At 33.7% G+C, this 19,862-nt stretch overlaps 1 protein-coding gene across 3 annotated transcripts in view; it reads right to left on the bottom strand.

Moving 5' to 3' along the window:
* Positions 1 to 19,862, bottom strand: part of LRBA (LPS responsive beige-like anchor protein) — a 357,721-nt gene that overhangs the window by 277,376 nt on the left and 60,483 nt on the right. For all 3 annotated transcript variants that reach the window (XM_081959507.1, XM_081959508.1, XM_081959509.1), the window contains exons 21-25: positions 18,578 to 18,701; positions 18,111 to 18,303; positions 4,384 to 5,379; positions 3,545 to 3,720; positions 1,971 to 2,124 (exon numbers count right to left, since the gene is read on the bottom strand). In XM_081959507.1, coding sequence (XP_081815633.1) covers positions 1,971 to 2,124; positions 3,545 to 3,720; positions 4,384 to 5,379; positions 18,111 to 18,303; positions 18,578 to 18,701 — 1,643 coding nt within the window. The remainder of the gene's footprint in view (positions 1 to 1,970; positions 2,125 to 3,544; positions 3,721 to 4,383; positions 5,380 to 18,110; positions 18,304 to 18,577; positions 18,702 to 19,862) is intronic.

The raw sequence follows: 19,862 nt of genomic DNA, 5'->3' as shown, positions 1-19,862 counted from the left end.
CAAACATTAATTCTCTTTTTGCTAGTTATCCCAGCACTAGGGTAAGCATTCCAAAGGATGAGGCAGTGGAGAAAAGGGGAAGCTGCAAGAAAATTGTAAGTAGTCATGATCACATGATTTTTCACAGTGGCTATGGCATTTAACAACTACGTTACCAGTCCCAATTCTGGTCACTAAATGAGGACTAGCTGTACAAATGGAATTGATGGTTGAAATGTCTCAATTTATTTGTCCAATGATCTAGGAACTAATAACAATATGAATAATAAACACTGGTTCCAATTACTGTTGGAACAGGATTATCTCTATTTTCCCATTCTAAGAAATTAAGAGGATAATGATTGAAGAAGGTTGCTCAACAGTAACATGTTTGCTCATATTCATTTTTACAATTCTGTTAAATATCAATTAGGATTATAATATTTCCTTAGTGTTTTAATGATTAACTCTTTTCTCAATGTTTACCTTAATGTTCTCTAGATTTTTTTTCTGTTGTATTGATGCTATAATTTAATATTCCCTAAAAATACAGTATATTGTTCTAATAAATAATACAAAATAATATTTTATCTTCCAAAAGTTTTTCCTGCAAACACAGACTCTGCTCCTTCTTCTCCCACCCACCCCGCCAATCAACCGAGTATTGAAGGAATTGAGCAATTGGCTTATTATCTGAGCCTGACCTTGTGGGCTGAAATAAATGACTGGCCTAAAGTCACCCTGCCAGCTTTCATGCTATACTCTCTTGGTTCTAGCTTTGTGCCTTAATCACTAGACCAAATAATATAAATAATTTCTATTATTTATAAATAATATAAAAGGGAACTGTTTCAAAACTGGTTCCATGAAGAAGCAAGTATAACTTTAAATGACCTTGATTGCCAAGATACCATAATAAACAAACTTTAAATTACTACACGGAAAGATCCAAAATAGAAATAAAATGGACAAATATTTCAGCAAAATTGTAAAAAACATAGTAAGTCATAAGTGATTGTAATTTACAAAAATTAGCAATCTAGTGAACAGTGATGGGCACATTCTTGGGAAAGAAAAAAATGATTAGGAAACATGCCAACAGCACAGAGATAATCTTGTTCTCTTTAAGCCCTTTTCTGGATATAAAAGTTCCATGTCAATTACTTCCAAAACCCTCTGTAATTCCTGCCTATTTCCCAGAAAGGAAATTTATGACAGCACATCACACATTTTTGTTTTTAGCGGACAGTCATGGTGCCCTGTTATATATAGGCAAAGTCATGGGATCCCTATGGGACTTTTGAGAATAAGGGAAAGGGATAACATGAGGGTAAAGGTGCATGAATAAATGCATATGTTATTCCTTAAGTGGCAATGTGGTTCAAAAAAATTGAGAATCCTGTCTTAAATTAATTTTGAAATGTCCCAAATTATTTTATTCTAAGGTAGACTTCATCAGTAAAGCAAAAAATGCATTTATGATAAGATTTTAACAGCAAAAAAGATTAGAAAGGCCAAAAATACAAAATAGGCTACCACTCCAATCTGGTATCCACTTCAAAAAATGTTTCCTGGTCTTGGAAGAAGAAATGATAAACTGATATGTCATAAACATATATAAATGGCAATGCTTCAATCACAAGGTTGCAACTGTCATCTTACCCTTTTGCTCTCCTTACTTATGCCCCTGGATAATATTATAGAACATGAGCACATTTGGGCAAGGAAGGGAAAGAAACAGACTGATTCCAAGTATCTCATCTTTAATAGACTTAGACTGGATCTGAGAGAATGTTTTCTTATATCCTTTTTTACTCAAGAAAAAGAAAGGCAAAATCCATGTCACATAATTCAGTTTTTTAGTGTTGACTCACAGAACAAATCCCCCCCCCCCAGCAGTGCCCTAAGCAAGCATACGTGAGCATAATTTTGGTTTAGTATAATCCAATGCACAAAGGCACCACTTGTGTATTGGAAATTGAATTTCTTACCGTAGCAGATGTAGCAGCTGAAAGCAAAGGTAATATGCCACCACAAGCCATAATCATATTGTCCATCACTTGAGAGACAAGATGAATTGTGTTATGTACAAAGATGACATTATCACTGCTGTTCACGAAGTCCATCACAGTCTTGGTAGAATGACTGCTCCAAAATAAAATATACAGAATATATGTAATTTCTCTTGCAGTGTTACAAAATACTTATCTATTGGAGTAGTATTTACTTTTATCAATCAGAAATTTCTCCTGCAGCCAAGAATTACACATCAGCATTCTAAGTTACCAATGCATCTTCATCTTAACTTGAAAATGCCCTCTCCGTATCCTTCTAATTTTCTCCAGAACATAGAACTCCACAAACTATTCTTAAGTATGTGATGAATATTTATTATTAGGAACCCAAATTATCTAATGCCTGCAAAAAAACACTGAATAAATTATCAAATTTCACCTTAAAGGTCACTTAAGACAGTGAGATGAGTGGTGTTTAAATTTGATACAATAAATTAATAAAAGTGGATCTGAACTCATTCCCCCTAAGAGGAAACCAGTAACTTATAAAGATATTGCAAACTTCACTTTCTAAGCAAAAAGAATAATAAAAATGAAAGAAATTTAATTCCTGTTACAACAAATAAATGTAATAAATTCCTTCTATTTCTTGGGCTTTCAACAAAGTATTTACTGCATGTGATTTAATACGTTTTCATTTTGGTCAATCAATAGACTAAAACTGATGAGTTGGGTATCTCAAAGGTGCTTTTTCAAAACAGGGACTGGACTTTATTTTTCCCCGAAGACGTTTTGCTTCTCATCCAAGAAGCTCTTTTGGTTATGAGTGTTCAGAGTTCACTCAGAACTGAAGGAGCTTCTTCGATGAAGTGAAACATCTTCAAGGAAAAACAATGTTCATTTGCCTTTTGAAAAAGCATCTTTGGGACAACCATGACCTGGATGACTGAGAAACTCTATAGATATGATAAGTAGGGTAACTTCAGATTGGACAGTTAAGACAATGGTCCTTTCTATTCATATCTAATCTCTCACAGAACATTTTCTAATATTTTATTCTGTTTTTTAAATAACATCCTAATGCTCAAGGGAACGTCTTGTGCAACTTCTTCTCAGTAATTCTTGGTGTTGCTGAACTTCATTTTTAAAAAGCATCATAGTGTTTCAGTAAACTAGAACAAGTTTGAAAGGAAAAAACAGCTTACAGAATTGAGTTTTGAAGAAGCATTAGTTTCCTGTTCAAATAAAATCACAAGGAAAAAATTTATAGAAAGAGTATATTTTTAATGCAATGTGATTCTTGATTCTGAACGATCCTTGAATTATGTGAAAATGTTATTCAATCAACACTTTAAAAAAAGATTTGATACGTGTAGCATTTCAGAAGATGCTACTGCAACTTGGTCACAAAAGGCTCCAATTCAATTTTGAGGACTCAGTTATATATTACAATTCATCCACTTCAAAATATAATTCAACTTTTTATTAACATACAGTTTTACTGATTTTGCTTATACTATGTAAACTGCCTAAGATTTCGTAGACATTACCTTCTCCACATTTGTACATCTGTTTCTATAGAAAAGAGAAGATCCGTAAGCAAGCGCTGATGCATTTGAGACCATCGGAATTCAGGGATACGGAACATGGTAGATCTAGAATCCTTCCTCTGCCCATCTGCAGGAGTTGCTACATTTTGATCTGATGAATCATACTGCCTAGATGTCTTTATAAACAATATATATTGAGAGAGGTAAGCCAAGCTGAATATCACACTGACTATTTCATCTGAGCCTTAGCAGATATCTAATTCCAGGTAAAGCTGTTCATACTCTACAGGTATGATATAGTCATACTAATTTTATAAAATCATGATTATTTGAGGACTATGCTTAAGCAGTCATATCAATTCTATATACTACTTAGCAACTATGCCACCATCTCTGCCAGCCAAGGTAAGAATAAGCAGCAGCTAGACCTTACCACATAGGGTGCATAAATTGCTGCTGCCTGTGATTTTCCTCCTTTGAGGAAGTGTGATGTAACTTGATGATTATCCATTGGAAGGTATTTCTGCAGGAAGGAAGCACTTAGGAACATCACTTTAATTAGGAATAATGCATAAGTGATGCAAATCTTGTATGCATTCTATTTGTAAATTATTAAAACTTTTTAATACAGAAAAATATGTGACATTTTAATCTCAACCTTACAATACTTGCAATTAAAACATTTAATCTAGGTCACTTTACAAATCTGTTTACATTCATAATTATAACTGCCATCAAAAGTTAGCTGAGTAGACAGACATTCTTACACACACACACACTCATGCTAATCTGGTAAATATTGTTTAACTGACTTAAGTAGATAGTAGTGCAAAACCTACCTCAGAAATGGCTCTAGGAGGATGATTTACTTCTGGATTTGCATGAGGTTTTAATTCTAATCGTTCAGTATCTGATGCAATGCTGGAAACATCAAGTCTGGCAATTTTCTTATCTGAAGCAATTATTGCTTCTGAAGTCTGTGGTTGTGTGCTATCTACAACTGTCTTGGTTTGGGGTTGATTAGTATTTTTGTCATCAATGTAATTCTCAGTGTCTGAAGCTGGCTGAGCTCTGTTTATTTCAGGACCGCTGGTTTCTGGCAAGCAATCCTGCTGTTCTTTTTCCACTGATCCTTCAACAATTTCAGGTACTACTTCTATTGAAACAGGTTCTTTTGAAGAAGCAGTGCACTCCTGTACAACTGAGGTTACTTGGCTATTGCACAAATCATGTCCCTCAATGGATTCTGGAACACATTGTTCTGATGTAAGTGCCAGATTAGGCTCCTCTTTTAAATCAACAAAATCTTCATCTTCCTCCACACATACTTCTGGTGTTACATTTTCTAATATTTCTGGACTTTCTAGTGTTTCAACATTTTCTAAAGGTGATTGTGAATCACTGGTACTTATTTCCTTTTCTTCATGGTTTATTCCAATAATTTCAGCAATATTTTCTAAGCTCTGTTTTGTCACTTGGGCTTGTAGGGGAAGATCCAAACTAGGAGCTTCGTTTAAATCAAGAGTTTTCTGAATATTTTCTGTTTTGTTTTTTTCTTTGTTTGTTTCTAAATTACCGTGTTCTTCAAAATCAGGTAATCTACTCTCATTTTTCAAAATGCTGTTGTTCATGCTTCTGTTTTCAGCATCAACTATAGAAGTGTCAGCTTCTTTTTTTTCATGAAGGTGGACTTTCTCTGTAACTTCCGCATCCTTACTAATACCTGAAACTGTTCTAATAATAGATGATGGACCAGCACTGCTGCATTCGTCTCCTTTCTCTTCGTATTCCCTGAACATCCGAGAAAGATTCTGTTTATGTATTTCAAAAGTTACCTTTTAAAAACAGAACAGTTGGAAATGTTTTAATTTTAAAATATTTAATGTTTACATCTTGCTATATTTCCCTAATAATATATAGAATCGACAGAGTAATTATAAATGTAGGTAAATATCACAGTAGCCATAAAAACCAGTTGGATAGCAATTACTACATTTTGATCTGGTTTTAATGGAGTGAGTTTATAGGTTTTATGGATACAGTATGTTGTAAGCTACCAGATGAGGTAGAATAAAAATGCTTAAATAGATAAACCCATATCATTGTTTAGACTGAACGCTTAATGATTATTTTTCTATAGTTAAGAGTTACCTCAAAATAAATCAATGTTCAATTCTAGAAGCATTTGGACTGGAAAAAGTCATATATCATGCCTTAGCCAGCCACATTTCCATATCTATTTATAAGCATCCTGTACTGAACAATAGTTCTTTTAATGTATTTATTATAGGGGCAACAAGGACAATGTTTTTAATGTTAATCCACTTATTCAGTTACAATTGGATCCTTTCTTAAAGTTAAACTGAGATTATTTCATGGTCCAAGCATTGCCTATATGGTTGGTGGTACTTTATGGGGTTGTTGAGAGCTGCACTATCATTAGTAGATTTTTATTATACAGCAAAAAAAAGAAGAAGAGGAAGAGGCTGAGGTAAATCTGACTCAGAGGAACCATATCTCAGCACTAGAGTTATAGCACCACAAGGCCTGTTGCTGCTGCTGACATTTCAACTATGGATACTGAGCACCTAGTCTGCAAACATATTACTGCAGACACACCAAAACCAAAGAGATAGAAAAACATCAAATTGTGTTGACAGCACAACTAATCTTGCAATCAAAGCTGATTAGCCCCAACACAGTTCAGAGAGAGATTCAAGTGTATAGTATACTCTACATCATTTAATTTTAAATATACAATTTTTATCTGGGAAAAATTAGACATAAGAACTACATCTGTGATAGCCTGGGCCTATATAAATTATCATGCCAAAAACATGTCTGCCTTCTACTAACTTTAAGCCTTTATCCATGCCTGACAATATCTTTGAAAAACAGAGTTAGAATCATTTTAATTTGTAAATCGTCATACTTATACAAATTTTCTGTACATTGTGTTCCTACCACAGAATCATGACCATTCCTAGAGTATTTTATGGCTCTTGAACCTCATACTTTGAACTAAGTCTTTGCCTATCAAGGTCACCATGGATACCTTTGCCAATGTCAACCTCTGACTTAATTTATTTTGTGAACAGGACAACTTTGAAATGATAAAAAATCATGAGAAGCAAATTCTGCCTTTTCATTGGGAATTAGAATTTTTTTTTTATTCTTCGCATTTCTAAACCGCCCCCTCTCCCAAAAAGGGACTCGGGGCGGTGTACAGTCCACACAACACATAACAAATAATAAGTACAAATATAAATATAAATATAAATATACACATGGAGGAGGAATGTATACCATTTTGTAAGAAAGGTATCCAGGCATGTCATGTTTCAATGACATTGTTATCTGTCCAATACTGAGTTGATATCAGGCAATTCTAGCTCTCTGTTTCACTCCAACATTCTTACTACTTCATCACTGTCTTATATATAGCCAATTTTAAGTAGATATTGTAAGATAAAAATTAAAATGGAAGCTTATTTTTATACTCGAGATATTTAACATGTATCTATCCTACTTATTTTATATATAATTTAAACTTCCACACTGCTATAACAATCCATCTAACAAGTAGGATACAAAATATTGTTACGGTAGCAGGAAGCCTATGTTTTAATTTCATCATCAACATCAGAGGAAACAAAGAAAATGATGGTAAAATAAAATCCATAGTGATCCGAATTTCACAACAGCTGTTCCTGAATCACAAATGAATCAGTATTTTCTCCTGGTTGCTATCGTGCATTTTTCCATTTTGTTCACTCTCTCTTATCTATGTCAGCAATATATTTTTTTCATTCATCTTGACAAAGGTGCAGTGAACTGAGAGATATATAGCTCAATTTTTTAAGATTCATTTCCCAAAGAGCTAACCTAAGCCCTGTAGAGTTTTTCATCACCTAACTTGGTATCCACAGCCTTAAATATTCCCTTAGGCCAGGGGCGTCCAAACTTGGGAACTTTAAGACTTGTGGACTTCAACTCCCAGAATTCCCCAGCCAGCATGGCTGGCTGGGGAATTCTGGGAGTTGAAGTCCACAAGTCTTAAAATTCCCAAGTTTGGACGCCCCTGCCTTAGGCAAACGAGTTCCAGGGCAATATGCTTTGACAAGGAAATTCATGGACACCTTCTTATTCAGTAACAGGGTGTGTATTCTATCCTGAATTTCTGTAAAATTGTATTGTTTAATGGATATATGAAAAAGGAACAAATCACAAGTTAAAACAGAACATCTTTTTTTTGTAAAATTAGCATTTTTTTTAAGTAAAAGTACATTAGTATCCACAATTTCATTTTTCTTCAGAATGCTTATAAAATTGACAAAATGGTAAGGGTTTGGAATTATTTGAGGTTAAAATATGTATAATCTTGAGTCCAGATTTCCATGAAGAACTCTCAAGGTACAGTTCAATATTCAAAGCAGATGAAGTCACTGCAAGCAGCTTCACACTCAAACTACTAATCCTTATATCTATTACATCTATCCTAAACAGCAATAGCTACAAAATCAGATTTTACATACTGTAAATGTCTTGCTACCGTTGCCTCATCAATAGTTGTAGCTACAGATTGTGACAGTTGTCTCTTTGAGATTGTCTTCCAGCCACTGCTGCATATTGACTGCAGCAGAGTTGAAATGTTGGAAGCCTTAATTGCTTAGTATTTTGAACAGAGATTGTAAGATTGTAAAAATGAGCTGAAAGCAGTACCTCGAAAAACAACCTGGAAGAAATGCTTCTCTAGGGATGTGAACTTTGCCATTGAATGTTGTTCTCTAGAATTCACTATCTCTGCCATGAAAACACAACTTAAAGAAGAATCTGTTTCTTTCTAATTCAAAGATAAATATTACAGTGCTCTCCAGAATTCTAAAACACATAAGAGAAGTTGATTATTTGATTCTTCAAATATTTTCTAATCCATAAAAATCTATGCCACAATTTATCACTAAATAAAGGAAACTAGTCTGTTTTTAGAGTTTAGGCAAATCAAGAAATTATATGCCACATTTGTTAAATTTCTAACCACCAAGAAGTTATTCTGCTAGTTACTTAAAAAATAACTTCAATAGGTAAGAAAAATAAGTTCAATAGATCTGGTGTCAACTGAAAATGATTTTTATTGCATATTGAGTTTTTATGGAGGAAAAATATGTTTGTTATTCACATTCATACATAAATAAGGTAAATGACACTTGATATTTTTTGTGGCAAGACAAATGGATAGATGTCACCCATTGTTTCACGTAAAAACATGTTTATTTCAGCCTCATGCTTTGAAGGAAAATTAATTGCTTTAATTATTATCAGCATTAGATCCTGGTCCCTAATACCGTTCAAACTGAGCATGACATGAATTCCGGTTGCTGTGAACTTGCACCGACAATTTGAAATCTATTATGTTAGCCAAGGGAATTTCACATGTACCTTATCTTTAATTTTATATTTCCCTTTAGGAATTTGCAACTGTGCAACTGATAATTTAGAATTAATTACTAGGTATTGCTTTAAATTAGCAAACTAAAAGACCATTCATTAATCTTTACAACCATGTGATACCTAATCTATAGGTATTTGCAACATTTGGAAAGCTTGTCTATGCACTACCAGTTAGGACAGTTTCAAGCTAATAAGTACAAGATTCCCTGTACCATTAATTTTAACTTAATTTGACATTCAGCTCACTAATTGCTAGACAGAAAGATTAGAGTGCACTGTACAAATGCTATGATGATATATTTGGCACTAGAATCAGAGTATAAAAATGATAAAAAGTTAGCTGTTTATAATTATTTCATTTTTGTTATTCACTGCATCTTTAGTGTATATCACTTCAAAGATGAAGTCAAGATTCAAGGCAAAAGAACACTGGAAATTCATGTAAGCAAAAGAACATTAATTTTGTGGGGTTTGTTTCAATTTTACAAGATTTCCTGGAAATTAACTTGTGTGCTACAAATTGCCATTAATAATTACTATTCATAATTCCAGCAAAAGTTTTTATTTTTTATCTTAATGAGAGCTTTATTGACCTGTTTTTCTACCCTCCTAGGAGCAATGCTAACAGCTCAGACCTGGAAACTCTTCACACCATTAAGAAAACAAATCAAATTTGACTGTAGGCACCAATACATGCTGATACCAATCCGAAGGAATCAGTCAAAAAGAAACTGAGGTCCTTTATACACAAAAGCTTGGCACTTTCCCCAACATAACAAATCATTTAGCCCCCATACTGACAACCTACTTATTATACAGATCAAAAGATTGTTTTAAGTCCCAACATTGAATTTAACTGTCAGAACACAAAAGAAGTTATGTTTACCATTATTATTGTAAAATAGTTTAACTGACAAGATTAGTTGTATCATTTTTAAGATGTGTGTTATGGGAAATGATTTTCAAGACAATAAAACCTATCATATCTGTCAATTATGTTTTTCACAGAAATAATATGTTCTATAAACACTGCCAAAGTAGTGAAATACAGGCAAGCATTTGTATTTCATTGATACTGCACTTCCATAATGTTTTCCAATCCTGAGTTATATACACTCAAACCTGTAAGTTACGTGTTGATATTATGTATTAAAATCATGGAACAATAGTAATTTTAATTAAGTGTTTAAAATTTAACTCTGAGAGTATATCATAGATCAATGTAAATAGCGGCTAAGCTGGTCTAAATCTATAAAAGATAAAAGTTCACCTGGGAGCTCAATTGTCAGTATTTTGTGTGATGTTCCATTTTTTAAAGAACTGGAATAGATTTGCAGAAAAAATTACAAACAAATATTATGAGAAGATGCTGAGAGAAATGAGAACATTCAGCCTTGAAAAGAAAATATGAATGGGACAGGATGGGAGAGAGAGAGCTATAGTTGCACTCTTCTATTATATGGTTTTTAATATAAGAAGGTAGTGACCCACAATAAGGATGTGGAGTAATAAATTTAAGACATTATAAAGTATTTTAGAGATCTTCCTGGTGACAAAAGTGGTGGTGGCACTATCAGGAAGTGCTAAGGTTTTTCTTCCGTGTGTGTGTGTGTGTGTGAGAGAGAGAGAGAGAGAGAGAGAGAGAGAGGGAGGGAGGGAGGGAGGGAGGGAGGGAGGGAGAGAGAATGAGAATGAACAGGCGGCTCTTAGAAGAAGATTGCACTCAGTACCATAACACCATCATTCTTTCAATGTCTTTAGTGATAATGTCTAATTTCAGTATGTTCATTATATAAAGATAACACTCAAACTATTATCAATGCAGCTGTTGGGGATTCTAACTTGCACAGAATAATGGGGAAGAAATAATGGAGAAGAATAATGGAGAAGAAATATAGTGTACATATGCTTTATTACAAACTATGTGACAATATGTGTCAGGGAAGTGACGTTGTACAAATGGCATTCAAAGCATGGGTTTCCCAAAACTAGTATTAACATGCTTATGTAACAGTGAGCCTTCAATGAATTTGTAGAATATTAACCAAAAGACATCAAAACAACCAGTATCATTAGCATTGAATGCTGCATGTGAGATGGGTAAAAGAGCTAATTACAACAATGTCAGCCTAGAGTACCAATGTGAAGTTAGTAGCATCAGTGAAAGGATTTCATACATCAAACTTTAAAGTACACGGCAGCTTCATATACATGTTAAGAGAACAAGGAAGAGTGGAGTCTTAAGGCACCCCATAAAACAGCATTACCAGACTGATGTCTCATCCCCAATACTACATACTGAATCTGCCCATTGAATAAGGATCAGAACCATGGTATAACAAGACCTCCAATGTCCAATTCCACTCCAGTAAAATACTATGCTCAATGATACTGAAAGCTACTAAGAAACCTAAAAAGAGCAAAAAACAAACAAACACCTGCCCTGTCATGTCAGTCAGGAGAGCAAACAATGCTATCTAAATTATGAGAGTTTTTTTGTTTTTTGACAGAACCCAAATTGTGTGAATTTTGTTTGGTGTTTGTTTTTACAAAGGGAGAAAGTACCGCATTTTTCGCACTATAAGATGCACTGGACCATAAGACGCACATTAGCTTTAAAGGAAGAAAACATGAGAAACAAATCTGCCTCTGCCTCTCCGCATCCATCCAGCATTCATCTGGCTAGTGTCCTTGCAACAAAAAGCCTGGTCAGCTTCAGCACGTTATTGCAGCCCAGCACGTGGCTTGTCAGGGCTCCGCTCCATTGTGCCCACCACCGGTCAACTGAGCTGAGCTGCTGCCAGGAAATGATGGAGGCTTTGCTACCGAGCAGCTGATTGGCGGTTGAATCAGCCTCCCGGAATACCGCCAATCCGCTGTTCTATATGGAGGGGATTGCTGCCGCCCATCACTGCCATTCGCCACCTATCATCACCACTCTGGATTGATGGTGATGGGGAATGGTGGGGACCCCCACTGTCTAGAACAGAACATATTCCGTGAGTCCGATCTAATTGTCAATCAGCTGCTCAGCAGTGAAGGCTCCAGTGGTCCCTGGCAGTGGTGAACAGCAACAGCGGTGACGGGCGGCGGTGGCAAACGCCATGCCACACCAACCTCCCCCCCACCCACAATATTCGCTCTATAAGAAGCAAAGACATTTCCACCTACTTTTTTGGGGTGGGGGAAGGTGTGTCTTATAGTGTGAAAAATTCGGTATGTTGTACATGCAAACAACTTCCTGAATTATAATGAATACAGTTTATTATATTTTACCAGTAAGAACAAGTATAGTAGGGCTGCCCACCCACATAAGCTAAAATAGAAGATATTACTTGCTATCCAAATAGACTGTTCTATGTTGCCCCCTTAACTTCTAAGAGGTTTTGGTGTTTTGTGAACCTATTTTGAGAGTAAGGAGAAGTTTGGCTGCATTGTAACAATTCCCCAAAGTAGCAAATTTCCACTTATTTGGGGGCTAGTTAAATATACTTGTGTTTGATGATTTTATCACTTAGAAGTGATTGAGTATCAGATAGTTTCTAGCAAATACCATACTAGTATGGATTGAATGTTCATAGAAATATTTAAAATGTTTCTTTCTATAGTTACAATTATAGTTCAGTAGCTCTCTACATAACATTTTCCTATTGCACAAAATTAACTAAATCTGTATTATTCTTTAATATCAAGTTTAAACATTTCTTTCACAAGTCATATTTAATTCTATATCTTATATTGTTTAGCCAATCCAGTCCAATATAACCTGACATTTTTTCATACCTTCTATTTGTATCTTTTCTTCTGCTCCTTATATATGCTTCAAAGTAATTCCCATGAAACAACAGCAATTGCTCTTTTTTTTAGACACATAAAAACATATGAGAATTTTCTCTTTTTCCCTTATGTGCATTTAACTAAAATTGTAAGGACCTTTTGAAAATTATATAGCTTAAGGGTCACTAGGGTATTTTTAGTGTGCTCTGTTATTTCTTTATTTTTTCACTTTATATTCAATACTTCCCTTATTCTATTTTGAAATTAATATTGGGTGTTTTACATTTTGACCAATCATTCATTTTAGACAGCATAATTAAAATATATGAGTAGTCAATCAGAAAATATATATTTTATGATAAAAGTCAACATATGTAAGCAGGAACTTCTGATGCTGTAGAAAGTTTGGGGGGACTCCTGCAGATATATTGATGGGAAAATGCATTTTTACAGTCAATGGGGTTAACCCTCTAAACAGATATAGGATAGCTGTTTAAGTTAAGAGTTATATGTTAATTGTTTTCCATTATTTTTCCAATCATGGCCCAAAGTTTTATTCTTATTTTACAAGAGTGTTTTCATGTTTTAAATTCTGAAGATTTATATGAATTCTGGTTCTACTGATCCTACTGCTTCTATTGTGATTGGTCTCATTCAAGTGATTTGTCTTATTCGAGACAACGATGAATCTGCATACAGACGGGGGGTTGAACAACTAGCCTTGTGGTGCAATCAGAACAATCTTGAACTAAATACATTCAAAACGGTAAAAATGATGGTAGATTTTAGGAGAAACCTTCTTATACGATGTCATCAAATAAGCACAACAAAGAATGTTCTTTCTGTGCCAACTCAGAAAGTTCAAACTGCCAAAGAGTTACTGATTCTGTTCTACAGAGGAATTATTGAGCCTGTTATCTGCACCTCTATAACTGTTTGGTTTGGCTCTGCAACCAAACAAGACAGACAGACTTCAATGGATAATTAGAACTGCAGAAAAAACAATTGCTACTAACCTGCCTTCCATTGAGAACCTGTATACTGCACGAGTCAAAAAGCATGCTGTGAAAATAATTACAGACGCCTCATGTCCTGGACATAAATTTTCAATTTCTACCCTCTAAATGACACTAAAGGGCACTGCACACCAAAACAATTAGACACAAGGACAGTTTTTTCCTGAATGCCATCACTCTGCTAAACAACTAATTCCCACAACACTGTGATACTACCTACTAAGACTGTATTACTATTATTCTTCTCTTCCTTCCTAGTACCTATCTTTTCCCACTTATAACCATGTTGCTTGTATCTTTAAAATTTATATTGTTTTATTTTTCCTAGTATAATTTGATTGCTTATTATTAATCTATGACTATCACTAAGTGTTGTATCTTATGATTCTTGATGAATGTATTGTTTTATTTTTCTTTATGTACACTGAGAACATATGTACCAAAGACAAATTCCTTGTGTGTCCAATCACACTTTGCCAATAAAGAATTCTATATTATTCTATTCTAATAACATCAAGATCTGCCATTTTCAAACTATGTGGCTAATCTACACATTTCAAGATTCAGCCATCCTCCTTTCATACCTTCACACTCTTTAATCTTTCCCCATAATTCAATACATCCAAAAAATCATTTCTTCTGGTCTTCTCTTTTCAATTTGTTTGCATCTGCAAGCCTGGGCATGTTAAGTAAATAACTATATAATTCAACTTAATTTTACAAACATCAGTTTCACTGAGTAATAATACTTGCCATTTATTCAATGTTATACTTTGCCAAAACATTAAATAGAAATCTAAAGTTTATCCCTTGTTTTAATTTATTGCATTTGAATTCTCAATTCTTAAGGACTAAGCAATTTCTAACTTAAAATTACATGTGACATAAATTACTGTATCTATAAGCATTTTAAATACGAAGCCGAAAACACCAGCCTGAAGGTGGCGAGTGAGACCTCGCTGAAACGTTGCCAAGACAACCTCAATCTTACACGGGAAAAGACCCGAATGCAACAAGACCAGCGTGTGTGTGTGTATGTGTGTATGTGTGTGTGTGTGTATATATGTATGTATGTATTGTGTCACAACTCCTGGTATGCCCAAATATGGGAGGGAACACACTGTTTCCCTTTGTCTGTCTTTCGGCTCACTCCAGGAGACCATCCAGGCAGAAAACCATATTTTTAATGTTGCCTTTGTTATATTTGTGTTGTATTTGTGCTGATAAATAAATAAAGGGAGACTAATATAGATCTATTTCAAGCTATTTAGCTCTCATCAGCTAGCCATACCCTTACTGGGATGTGAACCTGGGCTGTATTACATATTAGGCAGATGTATTAGCCACTAAGCCACAGGCTCTCCTCCTGTGGCTTAGTGGCTTATATATATATATATATATATATATATATATATATATATATATATATATATATATATATATATATATATATATATATATATATAATATTTTGGGATTTAAATTAATTATCCAAGTTACTTTCAAAATATATTTTCAGAAAATAAATTTAACAAGGATTTAGCAAAAGTAAAGAAGACAGAAACATGCTCAAAAGAGAAGAAATGACAATAGGAATATAGCTTCTATTTACGTTCTTTTGTGGTTAATTCTGCTTAGGACTAATACAGAGACTAGACAGAAAAATCAAGCTATTTTATACACTATATAATGAAAAGGGCAGAAATGAGAGGTAGGAAACATATAAAAAAATACTGAATCTTTTTTTAATCACAGCATTACAACAGGCTTTAACTATAATAGGATTATGTACACCTTCAAATCCTGAGAGCAAAGGAAACCTAGGTAGTGCAATTATGCCACAAAAGCCATCACTGCTTATAAAGCGTAGTACTGCAGTTGGAAAAGAGGCTACAGTGACAAACGGCTTGCCTGCTACAAAGGTGGCAGGAAATCTATCAAACTGGACAATAAAATTGCAATTGAGTTTCTTTGGCTTTTTATAGCAGCTCCATGTATCTTGATGTGCAGCTCTGCAAAATCTATCCAATTTTGCAATACTAGTTCTTTCTACACAAGCTCTTCACCAAAAAAAAAAGTACACAATAGAGTATGAATAGACAGTGGCTGATGCATAAATGAAATAGAGCTGAAATATAAATTAAAGCATACAAAATTTGTAAAATGACTCTGACTCAGTTTAAGGAAATTTTGTCCTATGAATTTGAGCATATTGAAACAGTTAAAAAATGCTTACTTATTCAAACTAACACTTCCAGAAAATTCAGAATTCACTAACAATTATTAAGAAGTTTTGAGAATCTTTGTCTTTAGAACATTTACAGAGAAATTTAATTAAAGCAGGTTATTTTATTACTAATTTTGTATGCTACTCTAGAAACACAATATGACAATTTTAACAATATATGTTGCAATAGCATTCGACAATGAGGTAGATAAATCTTAGTTCATGCAAGTGGTATGTCACAGGGATAATTAAAGTGAATTAACCTGAATTCAACATCACATGTCACCCTACTCTTGCATTTGTTAAGACAGAAATGTAAAAACAGTGGCTAATTTAACCCAATTATTAAAAAAACAAAACTGACAGGACTAGTGGTTGAGACACCATTTTTCTCTATTGTAAATTGACTAAATAATGAACTCTGGCAATAAACACCTTCTTGTCCTTAAACTGGTCCCATCATCACTTAGCCATCCCACTTTACATCTGACTGGAAGCAAGCTTGGCTGAAAGTGACATGTAGAGACCGAGACTCAAATGAGTATAAAAATATATAAACTTGTAATGAAAACAGTATGTTTAACAAAAGCTATTTTTTTATAATTTTACTGCACTGAAAAATTAAGTGATAAACTTAATATTAATTTAAACAATAATTTCCTAGGTCAGAATACGAATATATCAACTATCAAAATCTATGTAATCCAGAAATTGAAAAGTGTTGTTTCTTATAGCATTTATATGCCATGTATATACTATGTGACACCCATATACACGTATGTATATATGTATGTTCTAATTGGCATCCATTCATATAAGATCATTTTATGCCAAAACAGTGCAGTCCCACATTTATATCTAGAGTTATTAGCAATGTTAATATTTATTTTCCTACAAATATCTATGAATTCATAAGCAAATGTTCATGTTGGAACATTTGGTATGAGGTGTATGGAAATATTTAATCAACGTTAAATGTCAGGTGTCCAATACCAAACCTAATTTAAAAATTAATAGTTGTATATTAATGGTGGAAAAAATAACTATAAATAAAGGTTATTATAAACAAAACAGGAGGGAAAAGTGCACTAAAAAACCATTAACTTCCCTATAAACTATACACAATTTAAGAAAATTATTAATGCTAATTTCAATCCTCTACAATTCAAAAGAATTGAAAATTAAATATTAATCCAGAATCTTAATTATCAAACATAATTCATAAACACCTTTTAAATACAATCTATGTAAGTAAAATCATAATCTGGAAAGAGAGTCTCTGTTGTTCCACTTTATAAAAATGATGGTCTCATAAGACATTGACATCCACGTAGCTGAAAGAACAATTTTTGTACCTGAACTGTGCTGTCATTACACCAGGTGCCCATAATTCATGGTGTAACAGGGGGAAAAAATTCTTCATTTTTCTTACATTGTAAATCCCCATATGGAAATCCACCCAGATTCATATTAAAAAATGTTTGGGGGAATAGAAGAAGGAACCACCGTGGCAGCCATTGCAACTTTATTCTAAAATCTGTTTCTAGTTGAAAAAAGGTTACCTCCATTACAGAAAAAATTATTTCCATCACAATTTTATTAAAGTTGTAAAAAATTATATTATTATTAGTAGGAATATTATTTTATTTCTAATTCAAGAAGAAACCTTCTTCCAACAACCTTTCCTCTCTTTGTTTGGACAGAAATAGCCTTTGCTTCAGTTTTATCAGTAATTTGTTGCTCAACCTCTCCATAAAAGAAAAAGGCATTATTCTAAAGTAGAAATAGGCAAGGTGCGCCACCTTGTGTTTCAAATTTATATGATTCAACTGCATAGTTAGTTCATCATAAAACAAAGTTTTCTGAACATCAAATTAGTTATTCTCATACCAAACTGGTGCATGAAATTACACAGGCATTGCACTAAATATTTTTAAATATTGCTTTATGGAATATTAACACCTTCCCTTATTTTGTTCTCTCTAGTTAATTTCAGTGAAACTTTTGTTTTTGCTAAACCCACCAAATTGCCCTTCAAAGTTCTTTTAAAAATTTCTTTAAAAATCAGAATTAGAACTGTTTTTGCATAACTCACCTTTGAATGTGTAATTGCTAGGGTATCCACCCAAACACGCCAGCCACCCCATTCATACTTGACTGCATGATAAAGTAGTATTCGAAAAATGGCATACACCATTTCTGTTATCTTCTGTTCATCAGAGCTTTGGGGATTAAAATAGCAAAGGGAAAGCATCCATTCCTGCCACACAGAACACTGCAGTAAACTTCTGAAAAATTGCAAGCACAAATTGAAAATTAACTTTGAAAAAAGCAGGAAAATACAACTTAAAGACAACTGAGATTTATCTTAAACACCAACAGGAATTAATGAGATTAATAAACACTTGATTCAGCTAGCAATTGAATAAACCATGTGAAGAATTTGAGACCAGTTCTTAGTTTAAAAACATTTTTTTAATCATGCAGCTTGAAGTAACAGTTTTTAAAGATACATTATAATATATCTTTATATATATTATAATATATATATTATGATCTTACCTTCTATTCTCCCTGCTGCTATTAAAAAGCTTAATCATGTCTGATAGGAAGACTCGGTGGACTTCCAGGGTTTCTGAGCATGGTGGGGAATTACGTAGCAAAACAGCAATAACTTTCAGAAGCTCTGGAAAACATAACAATTTTAAAAATCAACATGAAAAAGGCAGATTTGCTTAAGAAACATGTTACTAACTTAATAACTGCTATGATTCACTTAACAACAGTGGCAAGAAAGATTGTAAAATGGGGCAAAAATTCACTTAGCAATAGAAATTTTGGGCTCAATTATGGTGGCAACTCAAGGATTATCTGTACAGCATAAGGTTTTGGTCTAAATTTAGGAACATCCTGTCTTAATTGAAAATATGTTCTGCTCTAAAAGTATACTTGAAGATGCAATCATTATCCCTTATCCATCTATAAATATGTACTATTCAGCTTCTGATTTCTGTCTCTTAGTAGACATTCCCAGATGTCCTTGGGAAACTCACCAATATGATTTCTCTTGTGACTTGGGCCCAGGAAGCAATTAATAAAAATATTGAGTGTTTTCAGACTGCTATATGGTTAAATTGAATTTTAAGGTGCATGACACCCAAACCAGAATAAAGATACAAGGGAAAATGATAGAAGGGTGTATTTGAAGGACCAATATTTCTTTTCCCATTATTTAATACACAAACTGGTTTGTTAATGAAAATATAGTTTCTATATTGTTTTCCAAACTGGCTATTACTAATTATAGGTAGTCCTCACCTTACAATAGTTCATTTAGTGACCGTTTGAAATTACAACAGTACTGAAAAACACTACTTCTGACTGTTTTTCACACTTATGACCGTTGCAGCATCCCCCATGGTCATGTGATCAAAATTGAAATGCTTGGCAATTGACTCATATTTATGATAGTTGCACTGTCCTGGGATCATAGGATCTCCTTTTGCATCCTTCTGATAAGCAAAGTCAATGAGAATAAGATTTTTATCCCCATCATCTATTCCGCCTCTTTCTTCCCATGTTAAAAATTATTACATGGGTATATAACAAGAAGCAAAGTATAACTATTTTGGAATTATTCCTGGATCATTCCCTACAGTGTTCTATGCTTACAGGTATTCTTCCATTCCTACGTCAATTAACTAATTTGTCTTGGAAATGCATAGCAATAATCTTTAAAAACTTTCAAGTTTATTAGTGATAATATCCCTTCAATATGAAGAACTGTATTGTCCCTATAGGAGCACCTTTTCCCAGGATAGCATGGCTGCTTTCCTCAGAAAAGGAG

Source organism: Natrix helvetica (genome assembly GCF_964273705.1).
Source record: "Natrix helvetica genome assembly, chromosome: 7".
NCBI lineage: Eukaryota > Metazoa > Chordata > Lepidosauria > Squamata > Natricidae > Natrix > Natrix helvetica.
The sequence above is the reverse complement of the archived record's forward strand: the minus strand, read 5'-3'. Positions and strand labels throughout refer to the sequence as shown.